Genomic DNA, 16,936 nt, shown 5'->3' on the forward strand with positions numbered 1-16,936 from the left:
AAAAATTGTCGGAAATAGCATCAAGTTTTAGAATCAATTTAGATTTGTTCGAATTGATCACCTTTTCACCTTTGGCACGACTTATGGCCTTCAAACGGCCAATGAAATCATCACACGCTGCCCGAATGTTGCGCTGCGGTATTTTGGCCCATTCCCGGCGAAGCGCTTGCTTGAGGCGATCGACATTTTGGTATTTTTAGTGCCAACCTTGCTTTCCAAAATGCGTACTCCAGACACAATAGTCCAACGGATTGGTATCCGCAGATTTGGTGGCCATTGGGCGCTGGAAATGAAGCGAGGAACCTCATTTTTTGCAACCATTCTTGGGTGGCGCGTGCTGAGTGCGATGGTGGTGCTGAGTCCTGTCCAAGGTCTGCGACCAAAATGTTTGCGGGCCCAAGGCTTTAATACATCCTCTAGAATATTTTTGCGATAATATTTGTCATTTATTCGACTGACACGGTCGATTAATACGAGCAGAGAGCGATCATCGGCTGTTCTGGGGGCCCAATCGAAGGTGCACATTTTCAGCTGACCTCTTTGGCAAGTTAACACGATCATTTTGTTTGCTTACAAACTGCTGGACCACGAATGTTTTCTCATCGGACAAAACCAAATTCGGCAGTTCACCATCAACACTTTCGGCCAAGCGAAGCAACTCTTTAGCTCTTTTAAGTCTATTTTCTTTCTGCTGCGGTGCAAGCTCTTGCACTTTTTGGAATTTGAATGGCTTTACCGCGAGCTCATTTTTCAATATTTGCCGAATGGAATATTGTGCGATATGTTCAGCTCACGAGCCATTTTTCGGTCACTGCGATGCGGGTTTCGATCAAGTCGCTTCTTTTTAATTTTCGAACCATTTCTGCTGATGTTGCTGTTTTCTTTCGTCCACTTCCTTGACGTCGGGCTACGCTACCACGTAACCACAGTAACGAACGATGGTACGAGACACAAAAGATTTTTTCACATTTAAATGCTGGAGTGCTCTAACGATAGCCCCTTGTGGTGTTTCAGCCAAATATAAAGAAGTCACACTATCACGCTTGAATTCAATCACGAATAACGTGTTTTTCTGGAAAATTCTCACCAAAATGATTGTGTACGCTTGTAAACAATACAATGAGCTGTCACTAGCATAATTTTAACAGCTGTCGGATGAGTGGCTTGGAAATGACAGCAGTTTGAAGTTGGTTGCAGTTTTTTCATCCTCACCCTGTATATTCATAAAAAAAAAACAGAAACACAAACAAAAGACTTCGTTTATGAGGAGCGACTCAGGAGGAAGACTACATCATTTAAACATGATGTATGTGCTCCAGGGAAAAATTCTTATAAACGATGTCTTTATTTAAGCAACCTAAAACTCCTTTCGTAGATGAACAGGGAGTTTTAGGTTGATTTAGTTCGATTTTGGACCTAGGTTCCTTTGATCATCTACGAAGAAGCCATTCAATGACTTAAGCCAGCCATATAAGCGCTTTATGTATTCCCACCTTTAAGCTAATGGATCCTATTCTCTCTCCTCAACGGTTGATACCTTCCCTCATTGTTTGATGTCTTCATGTTTTCTGTTTTCAACAAATAAAAAAAAAGACAAGCATACCTTACATTTATATAAATCAAAACAGTTTTAGATTTTGCATTTTCTTCTTCTACATCTATCTTTCTTCATGTGTTTGTTTTAAGCTTTTTTCATTTTGTGAAGAACAATTGACGTGTCTTTGCCATAACGTCATTTAAACAATAGCTTTGCTATATAAAGAGAAGTTCTTTTAATATGTGTGTTCGTGTTGTTTCCTATATTAAACGCATAGTTAGGCTTATATCTATTGTTTGTATTAATTTAATAATAAAATGTTTTTTTTTTAATTAGATTTTCGAACTATTTACGTATAAACTTGTTTGTGAGCATAATGATGAGATATATATATATAAACTAAATATAGTAATTAATGCCAATTATAATGTATACATAAATAAGTGAATAAAGATATTAAAAATAAAGAAATAAAATGCTTTTTTTTTATATTCAACATGACCTCGAAAAGGTAAGCTCATATAACATTAACGAGTTTAGAAATTATCAGTCGGGTTTTCCAAGAGATGTATGTATACCCTCAGCCAATATTCGATTATTTAAATATATAATATATGACAGAAACTTGTTCATACCAACGGTCTATCCCAATATTCGGTATCATCACCTCTAACCAAAAAAATAATAAAAAATAAAAATAAAAAAAAAATAAAAAGCAGCTAAGTTTGGCCGGGCCGAACTTTTAATACCCTCCGGCATTTTGAAGGAAATTGAAAAATTTCAAAAAAATTTTCGAAAAGTACCACTTAAATGAAAACCGTTATATGGAGACTATACGAAGACGTGTATCTTCATACGAAATTGTTTGTCATAGGCTGTAGTGCCCATTAAGAACATCAGATATGAAATTTGTTACAATTACGGTTAATTATGTCGCAAAGGTCATGAAAATACGGAGTATCGGGAGGAGGCTGAAGGCTATACGAAGATGTGGACATGCATACGATTTTTTTTTGCCATAAGTTGTTGATTTAGGTAAATAATGTTGCTGAAACCCTAAAAATACCGACTATCAGGAGGAACCGTTATGTGGGGGCTATACGATGACGTGGACCTGTATATTAAAATTGTTATCATAGACTGAATTACCCGTTACGAATTTCAAATGCGAAATTCGAAATAATTCCGCTAAATAATGTCGCTAAAATCATGAAAATGACGAATATCGGGAGGTACAGATATATGGGTGGCTATACGAAGACTTGGAGCTGCACACAAAAATTTTTGGGTAGTAACAATCATGGTACAATGAAGAGAAGGTAGGTCAACTTTGAAAAAATTGCAAGTATAGAGGTCTACCTGTTTGTCTTGTAATGTCAGAATTGCTATCAAAACAATAAAAAAGCAAACAACTTGTTGCATTGATTTTGAATAAATAATTTAAAACCGCGAAAACTGAATGAATGGTCAAAATTTCTTTTCAATATCATGTTCTATATATCTCTTATGGTTTATTTCGCGACAAAAACTGTAGATTTTGTCGATGCATTTATTGCAATAAGCATTTTGAAAACACCCGAATTTTAATATTTTCTGAACAATTTTTTATTATTGAAAAGAAGACACACACATAAGCAAGTTAAGTTGACATATTAAGCCAGAAAAATAAAAAAATTAAATCATATGGTAGTTCTGCCCTACCTTGAATTCATTGTACCATGGTAACAATTATATACTTTAGGCTTCAGGGTTTTCTTGCACTGAATCGTAGGCCTATTGGAAGAAGACTTTGGGGGATATTTTCTTTAAAAAACAAGACTAGCTACGCTGAGAAGGAAGTTTCCTCACGCTTTTAAATAAGAAACAATTTGTTATTTTTGACAAGATTTTCGATTTATCCAAGACACTTACGAAACACCTTTTGGAGATCACATAATCATCTTATAAACCATCACCGAAAGAATTAAACACCCAAAATAAACCACTTTCCTTCGGTATACATTCTACTTAATTTATTTTTCTTTTTTTTAAATTCTCCTGCAACTTATACAAACAAGTCTTATAAATCACTTTACTTTCAATATGGGCGACCACTTTTTATCGCTTTATATCAATTCTATAGCTATGCTCTAATATTATTCTTTATTTCTCTTTGTTTAATGAAGATTTCCTTTTTTTGTTTTGTTTTTCTTCCATATTGTTTATCACATACAACAATCGAAATAATAGATGACAAAAAAATCTAAATAACTTTGTTAAGCACCATATCGTCTTTTTAAATTATATCAGCTGGGCGATTTGTTGGTATACCAGCACCTCCAATACCCGTTGCCGGATCGGCAGTCATTTCGGCATAACGATTACGGGCCAAACGTAACAGTATCGAACGATACCATTCCAAGATGATGGCCCGTCGATAGGTGATCAAACCGAGCTGTAGAATAACATAACCAATTATGGTGACCAAATTAATATATTCCCATTCCAAGAGGCAGGCCATTAGCCAAACCAAATAACAACGAATGCTATCGGCCAGTATGAGATTTGCCGAAGACGAGAAGCGAATTATGGCTAAACTGGTATAGCCATGTATGGCGGTGGTAACAACGAAGATACACACAGCAACAATGAGCCATGGATTGCTTTGCAATTGGCTAAAGATATCCTGTAAATCATCGAAAACTTCACGGGAACTGTCGTTGAATGGTGATATCGGTGTGGGTAGGTAATTCATACAGATACCCAAGATGCCAGTTATCACCACACCAAAGACACCTTGCCAGCCCAGGGCCTGGAGAATGGGTACATTACACGCCTTCACATATTTCTCTTCGTAGATCATTTTGGCTGCCTGAAATATGGAGGCACAAATAATTAATAAATCTCCTGACAGAACAGCATTTGAATTCGGATGAGCCAAAGATGCCTGGTCGTAGACTATTCGTTGCATGTCCGTTGAGATGATAATAGTAAGACCGCATGCAATTATGATTATTGCTGACCAATGACGTCCAATCAGGTTTTGATTTAGGTAGATCGATCCAAACAGGCCGATGAAAATGATGGTGGAGCCTGGAAAATCATTGAACAGATTAAAAACATTTAAAAACACATATAAATTTAAAAAAAATTAAAAAAAATTCGTATTTGAAATTTTGAAAATTTCTGTACAAAATCCACTGCTTATTTTTTTTAAATCTATTATTTGAATTTTTCGAAAAAATTTTTTTTATTCAAAATTTTACATTATGAAAAATTTCATAAAAAATTCACAATTTTAAAAAAATCTGTGAAAATTGCAATTCTTTAAAAATAAGAATAATCGATTTCAATCACACGATTCCACAATTTTTACTACAAGGCAGTTATTTAAAATTGAGCTGAGGATAGACACAGAAAGTTGTTTAAAAGATATCTGCAACTTGGAGCTCGTGATATCCTTTAAAATAGTCTCTAAAATCCACAATTTGGCACTTTGGATAGGCTTTAAAAAAGAATTTCGTTTTCTTGTACAAAGCATTAATGTTATTTTATAGGAAGAAAACCCCATAGCAGATGTCTAAAAAGGTATACTAGGAATGCCTTATATTTGGGAAACCAATGATGTGATTGATTATAAATGGTTTTCCTTAATTTTAAAAGAAATTAAGTGTTTAAACCTTTTCCCTTTCTCCTGGTTACTTTACTTACATCGTATAGCTTGAAAACTAGATGCATAGGTCAAATAGAGACCGGTCAATAACATAACCGTTGTTATGGTATTCAAAAATGCCGGTAAAAGCATTGCCATAGGTCGAAATTCACGGTCACCGCTTGTCAGTAGATTGTTATCTTCGGAGCCATCCTACGAAAATAAAAAAAGTAAAAATGTAAAGAAAATACTATGACACCTAGTCCAGCTACTTACATTTCTTCTACGCAGTAAAGCAAATATAGTTTTGTAGATAAGAAAACAGATGCATTCACCCAAGAACATCAAAAAGGTCAGGGCGACCTGTTTGAGGGAAGGAAATTGTTTGTTATTCAAACGTACATAAATATTTATATGCACTCATACATATAGTATATTATCAACAACTATATGTATTTTAATTATTTAAAACTTACTGGATGCTGAAAATAACGCCATTTGCCATCATAACATTCACCCTTTAATGTATTTGTCCATCTTATCGTCGTCGTTGTCGAGGCAGGAAAGGGAATTGATTTTTATTTTTACAATGTAATGTAATTAAAGCACAGAAAAAACAACAACAAAAACAATTGTTAATGCAAAGGGCCTATTTCGCAAAAACATAACAAGACAAGACAAATACTAACTTGATTAGAAGCGTATTGCAAGTACTGGAGATAAGAAATAATAAAATAATTATGTTGTTCATTCTCCGGCTGTGTAGTTGAGGTGAACTCCAACAAATCGAGTTGTTGTATTATATATCCAAACAAAAGTTTTGCGAAATTTCTCCTCTATATCGGCAAAATTTGCAAAAAAATAAACAAAGCAGAATTGCAACTGCAAGTAAGTAATTCTTTATTTGAGTCTTCTTCTTTCTTTGATAGGTTTACAATACGAATGGTTAACAGTATACCCTTAGAACTATTGTTGTCTTGTTCTAACTTAATCGTGACATATATGAGTTGTGTTCCAGAACCTACAAATTAGTACTAATTCTGCTACAACGCGTTCCCGTACTGCAAAAACTAGCAAAACTTGCAGCTCTCTCGAGAAAAAAATGGCGCTGAGTGGTGCTACAGGTGTTTTAGCTGAAATGTGCAAATTGTGAATTTGACATTTAATTGGCAGGGCTAACAAGGTTGAAAAATGTATTGATACATTTCAATGTTCCCGCGTCATAACAAAAGTAAAGAAATGATCAATTTAAAAACTAAAGGAAAAACTAATATTTGTAGTGCAAAAAAACAAAAAGAGAAAATATGGATCACTTTTGGATGATTCCAGTAGTGAAGAGGACTGGCTGAATGATGAATCAGATTATTAATTATTATTATAGATTATTAATTTTAAAGTATCGTAAATTTTGGCGTCCGTTTCAGTAAGGTTTCACCAGTCCGATTTGGACTGTTTACTGTTGGAATTTTGACATTTTATGGATATTTAGGGCAATTTTTTGTGAGTGGTTGTTGTGAATTCGAAGAAGTTCGCAGTTAAAGTCTTCGATAACATCGTCGATTTGTCCATTTGATAGGTTCCTATTAATTGGCGGCATAATTTGCGTTGACATTAAATTTAGCTCTTGTCGAAAATTGTTCCAATTTGTGTTTTTATATGAGGTGAATAACTTTGGCTGTCTCAAAATTAGATTTGTGCAATAAAATGATAATGCCAGTTTAATGGGAAAGTGATCGGAGAAAGTTGGCCGCGTTTGTATATTGCAGTTTTGAATCCCGGGTTCGACCAAATGAGAGGAAATTAGAAAGTGATCCAAGAATGAGGAACCATTTGGGAACGATGGAGTGGAACCACAAAGACGTGTAACCTCTAGTGAGTTATCAGCCAACCATGCGCGCAGCGTTTTGAAATTAGAATTTTTATGCGGATCACCCCGTGAGGTACTTTTTGAGATGAGGTCACCTCCAAGAATAAATCCATCAAAGTTTTTGCAAAGTTGTAGCAATTTGTTTAAATCTGATTTAAGAGAGTTTACTGGCATACTGCAAGGAATGTAGACAGAGCCAATAAGGTATTTAAAGGTGTTGTTATTTCTCAATATTTCTATTTGAATGAACGACGTACCAATACCGACGTCATTAAAAGGGACTCTGGAAAATTTAATGTTTTTTTTCGCAATTACTGCAATTCCAACAGAAGAGTTGTCATATATAAAGTTATAGCCATTAATCCACATTTTTTTGTTGTTCCGCAGATGACATTCTTGAATAAAAGCAAAATCTATGTTCTCACGATGGAGCATATTTTCTAATTCAAGTTGTCTACTAGAATCAACTAGTGAGCGTACATTGAGTGTGAGAAATAAAAAGGATCTATGGTGCATAGATAGATTTTACTTTTGTGAGAAGCCTTAGGAATTCTTGCTTTGCTTCTGCCTTTGACTTTTTTTGGAAGGTGTTTAGAAATATTTCAATTTCTTGTTCTAGAGAAAGCACTAGAAATAAATTGGCAAGTTCAAGGAATTGTTGTATTAGAGGTGGCTTTTGAGAAGTATCTGATCCCTTTACAGGTGTTTTAAAATGACTGGCAAACGTCTTACCCGGAGATAATATAGACATGTTCAGTGCTCTACTCACGTTATTTTGGGCGATCGATTTAATTTCCATTGCCTTGGCGACTTTTTTCCGTCTGGCTGCGACATAGGCTTTATAAGACGGACAACCTCTCCAATTAGCCGGGTGGCCTAATTTACCGCAATTGACGCAATAAGGTTCTGATGAGTCTGTAGCAGTTCGCTGGCACTCACCGGGAAGATGTTTTTGGTCACATTTAACACATCTATATGGACAATTGCAGTTGCGGGAGATGTGGCCGTGGCCTTGACATCTGCGGCACTGAGGATCGCGATCCCTTTTCTTCGGTTTTTCCCATTTGATAATTTGTCTATTTAGTTCTTTTATGTGTGTAACCTCACTAGCTTTTTTCCCTGGCAATAAGGATACCAAAAATAAGCCAGTGTCAATGTTTTTCTTTATAAACATTGGGGTTTTGAATTTTGAAACATTTGCCACTGTGTCAGGAACTAGACTGTCCAACTCTTCTTTGATCTCCTGTATGTCTGAAAATGCGTGGAGATCCCGGATCAGAATTGAATCTTGTTTCAGCTCTTTTGGCGTGAATGTATAGGAGTCTATTTTTTTTTGTCCTCAGTATAGCCATCATAGAAGCATGAACTTTTGGATCCGACAGAAATATTTTGCTCTTTGTCTTGTTTATGTTTTTAATTTTAAAAGAGGATTGAGGAATTAATGCTTTAAGCGACTCAATCAACGTCATCATATTTACATTGAAGACAAAAATTGGCGCGCACAAAGACATTTTTGATTTGTGTCTCCCATCTCTGGTTATGCGTGGTTTTGCGTTGTCATTGTTTTCAGCAGGAGCTGCAATACCTATGTCAACGTCCGCAAGAGCACCTAGGATTCCAAATTTATTAGGATCATCAGGATTATGACTCAATAATCGTTCTCTTAGGTCGGCAATATTTATGTTCACTGGTGACTGCACATTTTCAAGACGTTGTCTTTTTCTTTCATTTGGATCGCAGTCTTTAGGTTGTTTGTTTGTTGTTCGTAATGGCGGGAATGAAACTTCGGGTACGTCGTATGTTGTAGGGTTCACTATGTTTTTTTTTTTTTTCATTGCAACTGCAATTGGAAGCAGAGCAGCTAACGAAGGCGAATGATTTGGCGCGACGGCGTTAACGGTTTGCCAAGTACATGGCAATTGACGGCGCCGTGCCATGCTTTTGTTGATTGCGCTCTTCATAAGAAGGGATTACTAGGTCGACTTTTGACTTTTTAATAAATTAATGTAGAAAAATGTTAAATATGTCGATTTGTTGTAAAACAAAGTTGTTATATATTAAAATATAATAATTTTTAAAATATTCAAATGATATTTAATAACCTGTGGTTTGAAAATCGAGTTAAACTGCGTTTTTAGGAAAATAAAATGAAAGCAACCGAAGAAGAAGAAAAACCAAACATTTAATAATTTTGCTTTAAATTTTTTACACATTTTATTACGAAATTCGATAAAATATTATTTTTTCTGTCCGAAATTCACTTTACTCGGTAAATAGCAGCTGTTCATCAGTCTTTTGTTGAAGGTAATGCGTGGCGGTTGCCATGGTATGCGAGCTTCGGGAATTATCTGCAAAACCAAAAAAACAAATGATAGTTTAAAAGGAATCAATGGTAAATAAACACCTACAGTCATTGGTTTCTCTGGACGACCGCTGCAGGTTGGGCAACGGGCATTACGTTTTGCCGATGCCGTGGTTCTAACACTCTCCATTAGACTTTCCATTGGCGACCAATTGACGTGGGTACTTTTTGGACGAATTTCAAAGAGTTTTTCACGATTCAAAAAACTGAAAAGATAGGGGGATATATAGGATAAAAATATGCTGTTGCAGAACCTGTAATATGGCAACTTTTGAAAAATGATTTGTTTAGATTCTTGCAGGTTCTGTAAGGGCTTAAGTCATCGGCTGGTTCCTTCGTAGAAGAGTCTCCTATGTTCATTTCCGAAGAAGTCAGCCGATGACTTAGCCAGCCAAATAAGTGTTTTATGTATTCCCACCTTAAGAGAGCATTCGTTATGTTTTTACATGACTCGGCTGTTTAAGGGTACCTAAGTCGACTTTCAGATATTCGAAGAAGACTGCTAGATCTCAATGCAGGAAATCTGTACAAGAAAAAAATTTTTGCTCTGTTCCAGAACCTACAAGAATCTACCAGTTCTGTTATTTTTTTCGATATCATAAAGGAAAAATCGGTTATCGTAGTACGATTTTAACATTCTCGCAGTTCTGGAACAGAGCAATTGTTTTGGAAATAAGAGAGGATGAAAATTTGATTATTCCTCCTCATTTATTTCCTACCTTTCCCATAAATGTAAATATTTATTAAAGATCGATTTTCTATTTTTTATTATCGATTTTCGATTAATTTGGCAACTTGACCTAACCCTTGTTCTGTTCTAGAACTGCAAGAATGTAAAGCTTTTTACTACGATAACGAATGTTCCCCTAATGATATCGAAAAACATAGCAAAGCTTGTAGGTTCTTGCAGGTTATGGAACAGAGCATATATGTAACCCAGTAATTTTCACTGATATGTTATCTGGAGACATTTCTTTGCGGATTGTTTCCACATACTTTTTTGAAAGATATTCCCATTCGAACCTCACTTGACACTCACTTTGGTCGTGGCTCCCTCCAGAAATCCGACATGCGTTTATTGCGCATAATATCCGATAGACTTTGCAGGAGGCGAACATTTTCCGCTTCAACGTTGAGTATTCTTTCCCTTTCCGATTGCTGTTTCTTGGCTTTTTGCACCACATGAGGATAGAAGATGGGCGGTGAACGATCAATGGCAGCTTTGGCGGATTTCACTTTTTCTCGATGTTGTTCGTACCGTCGCTGTTCCCAAGGGTAATTTAGAAGTTTATCTCGACGCGATATCATGTTTTTTGATGGAATGCTAGTAAAGGACTGAAGGAATTTGTGGTTGTGTTTTTGGAACGGACTAACCTTGACGGCGTTGGGTTGCTTTGGTTATTTGTTGTGTGTGTGTATGCGTTGATTTTGCCATGGTGGCAAACTGGGGAGTTGAGTCGGAAAGTTTGTTATATAACTGTTAACTTGTGTTATATAACTCACCGCCATGGTGATGATGATATCATCACCTTGGCATAATTCAAACTTGGTGGCGAACTTTTCGAGGAATGCGTAAAGAAAAAGGGGAAATGGGATGGCGAACTTTTTGAGGAATGCGTAAAGAAACCTAGAATGGAAAGAAGAAAAGATAAACGACAAAAGACAAATTTCCTATACCTCTGTTCCAGAAAATGCAAGAATCTGCATTGTATCCCTGGTAGCAATTAAAGCAGAAAAGAAAAGAGGGATTGTCTCTTCGCCAAAGATAACAAATTTTTTATCATCGATAACTAGAAAGAGTTGCGGATTCTTTGACTTCCAAAAAATCTGTCCAACGCCCAAGGGCAACTGAAAAAAGGCTCCAAATGTAACTATTCTAGGAATATTTGCAAAGCTAGGTTTAGGTTTAAGACCATAAATCGTTTAAGTGTATATTTCCTAGGTTGCCATAGGCTAATTGGCGCCCAACGTAAAATTATGCATTTTTTCTCTTTCAATTTTAAGCAATCAAAAGTCGTATTTCTGCAAGGAATTAAAGCGGGTTGTATTAGGGTGGAAATATATAAAGCGCATATTTGGCTGGATTAAGTCATCGGCTGGCTTATTCGTAGATGAACAAAGGAGTTTTAGGTTGCCTTAGTTCGTTTTTGGTCCTAGGATCCTTTGATCATTTCCAAAAAATCCAACCGATGACTTAAGCCAGCCAGATAAGCGCTTTATGTATTCCCACCTTTAGCTTGGATTGCTCCTTTGCCAGCGATAACGACATTTTCTCATCGACAGCTAGAAAAAGCTTGGTGAATTCTTTTGATTCCCTAATTCATATCCTGAAAGATTTATATAATTTTACAAAAATGGCGCCCAACGGCTACTGAACTTATAATGTTCTGAAAGTAAATATACTAAAATATTAAATATATATTTTCCAGGCTGTCATTGGCCAATTGGCGCCCAACGTGGCAAAATTCGAAAGAATGAAAAAAATATCCTAGATTTCCTAAAAGAAGTCTTAAAAAACTACGGAGATTGTTTACAATGGCGCCCAATGTCTACTGAAATTTGAAGGCTGTGAATGCCCGTATTTTAAGAATATTTGCAAGCTTCCGGGTTCAGAGATTTAAATCGTTGAAGTATATATTTCCATGATATCCGAAGGCTGATTGGCGCCCAACGTAAAGTAATGATTTTCTGCTCCTTTATTCTTTAGCAATTATTTTAAAGGGCGTAGGGGGAGTTAAGTTAGTTCATATTGATCAGCTCTTCTATAGATTAGAGAAGACCAGCAGCTCTTCTATGGACAAGAGAAGACCAACAGCTCTTCTATGGACCAAAGAAGACTTCTTGCTCTTCTATGGCTAAACTAAGACCAGCAGCTCCGCTATATAGCAAAGAAGACCAGCAAACCTTCTATGGACCAGAGAAGACCTCCAGCTCTTCAAAGGACCAAAGAACAACAGCAGCTCTTGTATGGGCCAAACAAAACCAGCAGCTCTTCAATAGGCCAGAGAAGAGCAGCAGCTCTTGTGTGGACCAAAGAAAACCTACAGCTCCTCTATGAACCAAAGAAAACTTGCAGCTCCTCTATGGACCAGAGAAGATCAGAAGCTCTTCTGTGGACCAGAGAAGACCAGAAGCTCTCCAAGAACCATAGAACCCTTGCAGCTCTTGTGTGGACTATATAAGACCAGCAGCTCTTATATGGACGCAAGAAGACCAGCAGCTCTTCTATGAACCAAAAGAGACCAGCAGCTCTTCTGTGAACCAAAGAAAACCAGCAGCTCTTCTATGGACCAGAGAGGAGCAGCCGCTCTTCTATGGACCAGAGAGAAGAAGAAGATCAACAGCAGCTCTTGTGTGGACCAAAGAAAACCTGCAGCTCCTCTATGGACCAAAGAAGACCAGCAGCTCTTCTATAGGACAAAGAAGACCAGCAGCTCTTCTATGAACCAAAGAAGACCAGCAGCTCTTCTATGGACCAGAGAGGATCAGCAGCTCTTCTACGGACCAGAGAGGGGCAGCAGCTCTTCTATGGACCAAAGAAGACATGCAGCTCTTATATGGACACAAGAAGACCAGGAGCTCTTCTATGGACCAGAGAAGACCAGCAGCTCTTGTGTGGACCAAAGAAAACCTGCAGCTCCTCTATGGACCAAAGAACCCCTGCAGCTCTTGTGTGGATCAGAGAAGACATGCAGCTCTTATATGGACACAAGAAAACAAGCAGCTCTTCTATGGGCCAAAGAAGCCCTGCAGCTCTTGTGTGGACCAAAGAAAACCTGCAGCTCTTTTATGGCTCTGAGAAAACAAGCAGCTCTCCTATGGACCAGAGAAGACCAGAAGCTCTTTTATGAACCAAAGAAGGCCAGCAGCTTTCTATGAACCAGAGAAGAACAGCAGTTCTTCAATGGGCCAAAGGAGACCTGCAGCTTTTCTATGGAGCAAATTTAAATCGTTTAAGTATGTATTTCCAAGATTAGCGAAAACTGATTGGCGCCCAACGTGAAGTAATGAATTTCTGTTTTTTACAATTAAGTAATTATTTTAAAGGGCGTATGGGGAGTTAAGATAGATCACATTGGATTTCCGCTTCGAAGAAATATTGAGTATCGTCACAAGGGTATTAAAAAAAGTGAGTTAAAGGAATGGGGTTATGCCTAGTTCCATAAATACTTCAATTTTAAGGATTTTTAAAGGGCAATAAAGATATATAAATCCACTCTAGTTTTGTATTTAATTTTTAATTCCATATTACCTGGTGGTATTGTTGCTATGACCTTCCATTAACTTGCCATTGGACTTCTTCCCATGCCCTTAGAATAATAAACTTGCCGGAATTTTAAACTAATATTTCCATTTTCATTTCTATTTGGTAAAATCTACACATGCCTACGAAAAAAAATTCCGAATGTACATATGCTCATAACCATATGTAAGTATGTACGTGTGTGTGCGTCCGTTTGAACTCCATAACTCCCAGGATTAACGTTGCCTCGCACAGTAGCTATTCCTTGTTTTTTTTTTTTTTGTTTGTTTGTGGGTCTCCAACAATAACAATTAAGTTTAACCTCACGTTTTATGATGTTAGCCCGGTTGGTTGCTTCGATGGTTGGCTGGCTGGCTGGCTGGCAGACTGCCTCCCTGGTCTGTTAGCTTGTCGGGAATAGCTTTTCATAGTCTAGAATATATTCAAATTCACATTCACTTCTTAGAGACAAACATTTTTATGCATAACCAAAATAAAAAATGCAAACATTTTAAGGTGGGGTGAGGGAGTACAAGTCTTCTGTAACGGGGGAAGGGAAAAATGGAAAAATTCTAGAAAATCGAAGAAGGGAAAGGCTGGTGTACATAATTTTGATTAATAATGCGATAAAACTCGCACATCCATATAGGGACTGAGCAGAGAGAAAGAGAGAGAAAGGGAGAGAGAGAGAGAGAGTAAAGAAATATGGAAAACAGTTTTTTGGATTTCTTTCCAAGCCCCTCCCTTGAGTGTCTTCACTTTTTCATAGCAGACCTCGAGGTATTTCAACATCTATCCCTCATACAATGTATCCCAACATTTTCATAATCTCTCTACCCCAACTTCCTGTACAACATGTCGCAATGCAACGCATCACATCTATCATTTCATACCAATTTAATATCTTCCGATGTTTGAAGTGGTCAAATGTCTCTTCATTCAGTGGTCAAATAAATTAAAATAAAAATTGCATTCCATCAGCGGAGACAAGTCGGGCAACAAATCACCAACATGATCTCGGGGTAGCCCATCCATGCGAACAAACAAGCCTCGGAAACACATCAGAAGCTGGAAAAACAAACAGCCGAACACTGCGAGTGTGTGTGTGTGCGTTTGTAAGTAATGAACAGTGACATCAGCAGCTTTAACAAATAAACAGACAGACCTGAAGACAGGCAGACGGACAATTGCCAGACACATGGCCAGGCGTTTTGTAACGCAGCCCTGAGGTGTACGTACCTCAACGACAAGAAATCCGCTTTCGGACAGATGGACAAAGAGTGCGCTCGCGCGTACCTCCAGCCAAAAGTGGATGCTCACATAAAGTACCACTTAACATCAATCAGGCAAATGAACACCAAAACTACAGGACAGTTGACATGTGAGTAAACAGTCAGTTAACCGACGGCGGCAGCTGAGAGCAACTGCATCCCATGCCATGCCATTCGCAGGCAATTCGCGCATTGTCTTCTGTGTTAACTTGGCCTGCCGCTCCTTTTGGCAATAAAAGAATATTTGCCGACATTTTGATATTGTGCGGCGCATCGTCACACGGCTCGTCGTCATCAACTCATAGCTATCGTCAGCATCATCATCCTCGTCCTCATCATTCGGCCAGATAGATCAGTCACTGGCAGACAATAACGCGCCAAGGAAATTGCGAAGAGCGTTTTTTTTGGTTTGGTGGTGTTGTTGCGTGTGCCGGGGAATAGGGATTTCAGAAGGCAAAAATTATTAAAAAAAAATCAGAAAGAAGACCTCCAGAACCAAAGAAGACCAGCAGCTCTTCAATGGACCAGAGAAGAGCAGCAGCTCCTCTATGGACCGAAGAAGACCAGCAGCTCTTCTATGGACCGAAGAAGACCAGCAGCTCTTCTATGGACCGAAGAAGACCAGCAGCTCTTCTATGGACCGAAGAAGACCAGCAGCTCTTCTATGGACCGAAGAAGACCAGCAGCTCCTCTATGGACCAAAGAAGACCAGCAGCTCCTCTATGGACCAAAGAAGACCAGCAGCTCCTCTATGGACCAAAGAAGACCAGCAGCTCCTCTATGGACCAAAGAAGACCTCCTGCTCTTCTATGGACGATAGAAGACCGTCAGCTCTTCTATGGACGATATAAGACCAGCAACTCTTCTATGGACGGTAGAAGACCAGCAGCTCTTCTATGGACGATGGAAGACCAGCAGCTCTTCAATGGACCAGAGAGGAGCAGCAGCTCTTCAATGGACCAGAGAGGAGCAGCAGCTCTTCTATGGACCAGAGAGGAGCAGCAGCTCTTCTATGGACCAGAGAGGAGCAGCAGCTCTTCTATGGACCAGAGAGGAGCAGCAGCTCTTCTATGGACCGGAGAAGAGCTCTTCTATGGACGATAGAAGACCAGCAGCTCTTCTATGGACGATAGAAGACCAGCAGCTCTTCTATGGACGATAGAAGACCTCAAGCTCTTCTATGGACGATAGAAGACCTCAAGCTCTTCTATGGACGATAGAAGACCTCAAGCTCTTCTATGGACGATAGAAGACCTCCAGCTCTTCTATGGACGATAGAAGACCTCCAGTTCTTCTATGGACGATGGAAGACCTCCAGTTCTTCTATGGACGATGGAAGACCGCCAGCTCTTCTATGGGCGATAGAAGACCGCCAGCTCTTCTATGGATGACAGAAGACCTCCAGCTGGTCTATGGACAATAGAAGACCTCCAGCTCGTCTATGGACAATAGAAGACCTCCAGGTCGTCTATGGACAATAGAAGACCTCCAGCTCTTCGATGGACGATAGAAGACCTCCAGTTCTTCCATGGACGATAGAAGATCTCCAGCTGTTCTATTGACGATAAAATCTCTTCTGTGGACAATAAAAGGCTTCCAGGTCTTCCATGGGCAATTTTTTTTTGGAATTTTGTTTTTTTCTCTCCATTTCGAAATCCCTAAATTCGGAAGAGTACTTAAAATTAAAAATAAACTGCCTTGGCTTTATGCGGTAGTGTCATTTAAATGTTTGGCAATTATTTGTAATTCATCTGGACGACAATTTGTGCTAGAAAGTTTGAGCAGAAGTAGCTACTAATCACTGAAATTAAATGATTCGGTGGGAAAATAGTATATTGAACCAAGGAGGATCTTATGCTTAGTTAACAAAGAAGTGACAAAAAAAATAGGGTTTCAAAGATCCTAACAGGGTCATGAGCGCTTTATAGGTGCTTATGACCCTGAGCGTATTCTTCTAAAATCTATTTTAGAATTGGAATTTTCCGCAATTACGAAGCCATGAAAAAAGTGTCCAATAGTATCCCG

At 38.1% G+C, this 16,936-nt stretch overlaps 2 protein-coding genes across 2 annotated transcripts; both read right to left on the reverse strand.

The window, feature by feature from the left end:
* Positions 1-3,522: 3,522 nt before the first annotated feature.
* LOC101901642 (solute carrier family 35 member F6) lies at positions 3,523-6,065 on the reverse strand. The gene is made up of 5 exons (XM_005186127.4): positions 5,858-6,065; positions 5,645-5,705; positions 5,445-5,531; positions 5,228-5,381; positions 3,523-4,609 (listed from the first exon to the last, which is right to left on the reverse strand). Exons 1-5 carry the CDS (start codon positions 5,917-5,919, stop codon positions 3,813-3,815), a joined length of 1,161 nt encoding a protein of 386 aa, XP_005186184.1. The 5' UTR covers positions 5,920-6,065; the 3' UTR covers positions 3,523-3,812.
* Positions 6,066-9,232: 3,167 nt separating this feature from the next.
* On the reverse strand, positions 9,233-10,714 carry LOC101887749 (uncharacterized). The gene is made up of 3 exons (XM_005186132.2): positions 10,437-10,714; positions 9,444-9,603; positions 9,233-9,383 (listed from the first exon to the last, which is right to left on the reverse strand). The coding sequence occupies exons 1-3, from the start codon at positions 10,703-10,705 to the stop codon at positions 9,273-9,275; spliced, it is 540 nt and encodes a 179-aa protein (XP_005186189.1). The 5' UTR covers positions 10,706-10,714; the 3' UTR covers positions 9,233-9,272.
* Positions 10,715-16,936: the final 6,222 nt, after the last annotated feature.

The sequence above is a fragment of the Musca domestica genome, unplaced genomic scaffold (genome assembly GCF_030504385.1).
Source record: "Musca domestica strain aabys unplaced genomic scaffold, Musca_domestica.polishedcontigs.V.1.1 12, whole genome shotgun sequence".
In the NCBI taxonomy this organism is placed as follows: Eukaryota; Metazoa; Arthropoda; class Insecta; order Diptera; family Muscidae; genus Musca; species Musca domestica.